The sequence below is a fragment of the Leptonychotes weddellii genome, unplaced genomic scaffold (genome assembly GCF_054177405.1).
Source record: "Leptonychotes weddellii isolate Sample4059 unplaced genomic scaffold, ASM5417740v2 HiC_scaffold_15541, whole genome shotgun sequence".
NCBI classification, from domain to species: domain Eukaryota; kingdom Metazoa; phylum Chordata; class Mammalia; order Carnivora; family Phocidae; genus Leptonychotes; species Leptonychotes weddellii.
In genome coordinates, this window is record NW_027737191.1 from 1 (window position 1) to 4,791 (window position 4,791).

General features: G+C 44.0%; 1 protein-coding gene across 1 annotated transcript; it reads left to right on the plus strand.

Moving 5' to 3' along the window:
• Window positions 1–556: 556 nt before the first annotated feature.
• On the plus strand, window positions 557–4,791 carry LOC145718426 (ubiquitin carboxyl-terminal hydrolase 28-like). Its single transcript, XM_081809925.1, has 4 exons — window positions 557–1,197; window positions 1,732–1,855; window positions 3,289–3,484; window positions 4,593–4,791. Exons 1-4 carry the CDS (start codon window positions 1,097–1,099, stop codon window positions 4,766–4,768), a joined length of 597 nt encoding a protein of 198 aa, XP_081666051.1. The 5' UTR covers window positions 557–1,096; the 3' UTR covers window positions 4,769–4,791.

Genomic DNA, 4,791 nt, shown 5'->3' on the forward strand with positions numbered 1-4,791 from the left:
GCCGAGCAGGGAGCCCGATGTGGGACTCGATCCCAGGACCCTGGGATCATGACCTGAGCCGAAGGCAGACGCTTAACGACTGAGCCACCCAGGCGCCCCAACATATATTGCATTATTAAAAACGTTAATTCTTAAGGCCAAACTAACAGTTTTGCGTTATCACAGACTGACCACCCCCTGCCCCACCCCCCAAATAAGTAATTGGGTGAGAAGAGATAAATGATCTTTTCTGACCCTCAGAATAACCCGTTTCTTTGTTTCATTCTTCTATTAGAATAAATGAACACTTTATTTCCTTTTAATACCTACTTTGGCCTTGTACCTAGGCAATCAAATTCTTGATTCATGGTTTTGGTTTGTTTGAAAATAATATTGTTTTCTGGGGCGCCTGGGTGGCTCAGTCATTAAGCATCTGCCTTCAGCTCAGGTCATGATCCCAGGGTCCTGGGATCGAGCCCCACATCGGGCTTCCTGCTCTGCGGGGAGCCTGCTTCTCCCTCTCCCACTCCCACTGCTTGTGTTCCCTCTCTCGTTGTGTCTCTCTCTGTCAAATAAATAAATAAAATCTTAAAAAAAAAAAAAAGAAAAGAATATTGTTTTCAAATAATTCTATATTTGAAATGAAATCTCTGTGCATTAAAATGCATATTTAACTACAAATTTCCAAAAAAAGCATTGTGTTAGAAGTAACACAGTGCTCTGTGACACCTGGGTGTGCCCACAGCACCTGCCGAGCTGAGTGCTGTTCTGGGTGATTGGAACAGCCTTGTCCTTCCATGTTCCCTGCACGTGCACGGTGTTGTGAGACCTTGACAGTCATCTGTTTAAACCAGAGCTGCATGACTTTGACAGGGGTGTTGGAAATTAAGATGATACATTCTAAAGCTCACGTGAAATAAGTATTTCTGTTCCTCAGTGGAAGTAACAGGTTACTGAAAATTAAGGTCAGGAGTGGACTTTGATCGTAAATGGTGAATACATCATTATTGAAAAGCTTTTGTGTTTGTGGTTTTTGTGTGTGATAAGCATTTGTATGGAGCATACAACTGACCGCAGTGGGAAGTATAGAAATAGTTTATGGTGACCATAATCGCTAATGGCATTCATTCCTTTTCAGAAGTGGCATGAAGATTATAGTTTGTTTCGAAAGGTGTCTGTGTATCTCCTCACAGGCCTGGAACTCTACCAAAAAGGAAAGTATGTGGGCCTTTTCTGTCTCTTGGATTATTGGTCAGGGCACTGTTAACTCCTGATGCCCAGCCGGGAATACTGACAACCATAGCCGTGCACGTCCCCCCCCACCGTCCCCACACACCAGGGCGCCTCTGCATTTCCCACTGTTTCACGAAGCATCGCACGTGGTTTTTCATCCTTCATGTAGTGATAGATATGGTGATAAAGATATGTAACGGCCAGATTTTCCTTGTGATAAGTGAAGATGAACCCAGGAAATAAATTTTAGAGTTGTGATGGACCTTAGTAAGCATGCAGTCCCCTTCTTTGGTTTAGGGTGGAGGAAAACGGAAGCGCAGGGAAGTTTCATGATTCGCTTTGGGTTCCTTGACCAGTTTGCAAAAGGGCTGAGAGTGGCCTCCGTCTTTGGCCCTCAGGCTTTTCCCAGCGCACCACGCTGCTTCTGTCCTCAGGACCTTTCCATAATTGCAGCCTTGCAAACGTTTGTACTGGGGGACAGAGAGGTCAAAGCCCTCAATTGATCTACCGTTTTCTCAGGTACCAAGAGGCACTCTCCTACCTGGTCTATGCCTACCAGAGCAATGCCGCTCTGCTGATGAAGGGGCCCCGCCGCGGGGTGAAGGAATCGGTCATCGCTTTGTACCGAAGAAAATGCCTTCTGGTGTGTACTCTTTGTAGAGCTTTATGATTTGTATTAGTTTATTGTCTTCACCTCTGTTCCTTGAAGCCACAAAGAAATATAGCTTAAAAAACAGAATAATCCTCAATAGGTTTTAAGATTTTTCTAAACTCTTAAGAGTAGTTGTACATTGAAACAAATGATTTTAAGTTACTCAAATGAGTATCATTCTTCTTCGACCCCTGACAGAAGTTAGGATGAGAATCAATTACCCCTTTACCTTTGTGTATACTTGCATATCTCTACTGGGTCGTGAGTTCCTTGAGCACAGACACTTTTCCTCTTCCGCTGTTTTCTCTGTGCCTGGCACCTCGTAAGCATGCAACAGATATGTGTTGAAGGAATGCAGTGTTTTTTTCTGTGTTCTGTGCAGTGTTCCGTGCTAAGCTAGTAGATGAGAATTTTAGCGACTCTGGAGGGACTCCAGTGTTTTTTTCTTTTTTTAAATGGTATAAACCATAAGTACTGGTCCTGCTGTTCTGTTAATATCACTGTCGTACCACACTGAAGGTCTAGCCTGGCCTCTTTTGCATTTGGCAGTCACGGGGAATGACAGACCCCTGTCCCCTCGGCCTGTCCGAGGGTTTATACAGGTGCTTGTCCTTCGGAAAACTGCAGAGAGCTGGCTTGCCCTCAGACCGTGAGCCTCCCAGCAGGATTGCCCGTCCTGGGAAGAGTCCAGCCAGCATTTCTGCCACTGCCTTTGCTAATACCAAATGGAGGAGGTTAAGTCATGACATATATTTGCCTCAAAAGCTTCATTTTCAGATGTATCCCTTGATTTCTGTATCAGTTATAGGGTGTGGCAGGGCATTTTGAAGCTGAAAAGAGGGCCTTGTAGATTTGATGGATCTGAATTTTATTATGCTTTAAATCACCAAGTACAGATTACATTCTGAATGTCCTGCTCATCTTCCACCGGTCGGTGGTAATGGTGACTTATGGCTCTTCCCATCAATGGCTCGCAACCCCCCGTGTGTGTGAGAGTCACTCGGGAGCTTTCACACTGGGGCGACTCCTCCCCAGACTGTCAGACCAGAGGCTCTGGGGAGGGGCCTGGGCATCAGCGTATCTTCTGCAGGTGATTCCGATACTCAGTGGAGATTGAGAGCCATTGAATAAGGCTTTCGGTAGATGCAAGTGGTAGGCAAGACCTTGACTTGTAAGTTTAGGGAAGTGGGTCACAGACTTTGCTGCATTAGAATCACCTTTGGGAGCTTTTTTACAAAAATCCCAGTGCCCCGGTCACCTGCATACCAATCAAATCAGCATGTCTCGGGTGGGGGGCATCAGTAGTTTGTAAAGTTTCCCAGGCTACATGGGAAATTTGGGGAACCACTTGTCTAGGCTCTTCTAAAATAAGTATTTGTCTTTTTCAGACTGTTTTTTCCCCCCACTCTGCTTTTTACCTGTAGGAGCTGAATGCCAAAGCAGCTTCTCTCTTTGAAACAAATGATGACCACTCTGTAACTGAGGGCATTAATGTGATGAATGAGTTGATCATTCCCTGCATTCACCTTATCATTAATAATGACATCTCCAAGGATGACCTCCATGCCATCGAGATCATGAGAAACCATTGGTGCTCTTACCTTGGGCAAGATATCGCTGGTATGTTGTTGGCACTTTGCAATATCTACAGCTCTTCAGACTTTAGAAATGACAGTGTTTTCACTCTATAGCACTGGTTATCCAACCTTTTTAAAGGCTTACTGAAGCATATAAGTGAGTGGATCTGCTCTACTGAAACAAGGGATAGGATCCTGGCCCTCTGTCCCTCTCAGCCTCCCCTTACCTCCTCTCCGGCTGCTGAAGCACCCACACAGAGAGCCTGCAAGCCCTGTTTGACAAAACTACTCCTCTCCGGGAATGTCAGACTTGCCTTACCTTTTCATCTGTCAAAATCTGGACTCTGTAGCTTAGAAATCAAAGTCTGTTTATGATATTTGATTACCTGGTGGTGCCATAACTAAATTTTCCCATGACTTGAAGTTGCAAGACAGAACACCTCTTATTAACTGTGATGCCCTCACGATTCATAAAATGGTAAATGGAATTGCCTAGCTTGTCCAAAGGATTTTGAAGAGGGAGCCTAAAACTAATCATTTTTAGGTGAATTCTGGTAGCCTTAGAAAGTTGGTATATGTTCTAATATGAAGCCTCTTTGTTGGTTTCTCACTGATGTAAAGATGTTGTATCGACTTGTTATTAAAGTATTCATGTTTATAATATTAATGGAAAATCCTATACTTAATAGTTATGAATTTCCTTTTAATGTCTTCAGTTTTCCTTTAGACTACGTGTGATGTATAGTTGTACTTACAATGCCATGCATACACACTCGTGTGTTTTGATCATAGAAAGGAAATAGCACCATTATATTTATGGCAGAGAGTATCTTATCCACTTTCTCAAGTTTTAAAAGGATGATAGTTTAGAAGGCCTGTCAGTGAAATGAATATTTAATGTTATCCTGCCACACATCACATGGTTTAAAGCAGGGACCTAACGTTTTGGTTTATTTGACAAGGAGTCTTTGCTCCTGGTTTGGGCTGAAGGAATCATCATTTGTTGTTCGCTGGTCAGCCCAGTGCCTTGACCTTTGAAGTTGGGGAATGAATGGCTCTATGGAAGGCCTTCCCGTTACAGTTGCAGACTTCACTGGTTTTTACTCAGAACTTTTTAGCTGTATATGTAACCATCCATTTTCCCTCCACAGAAAATCTACAGCTGTGCTTAGGAGAGTTTCTACCCAGGCTTCTGGATCCTTCTGCAGAAATCATTGTCCTGAAGGAGCCTCCGACCATTCGGCCCAATTCTCCCTATGACCTTTGTAGCCGATTTGCAGCTGTCATGGAGTCAATTCAGGGGGTTTCCACTGTGACAGTGAAATAAGCCCCCACACGGTCAAGGCCCAG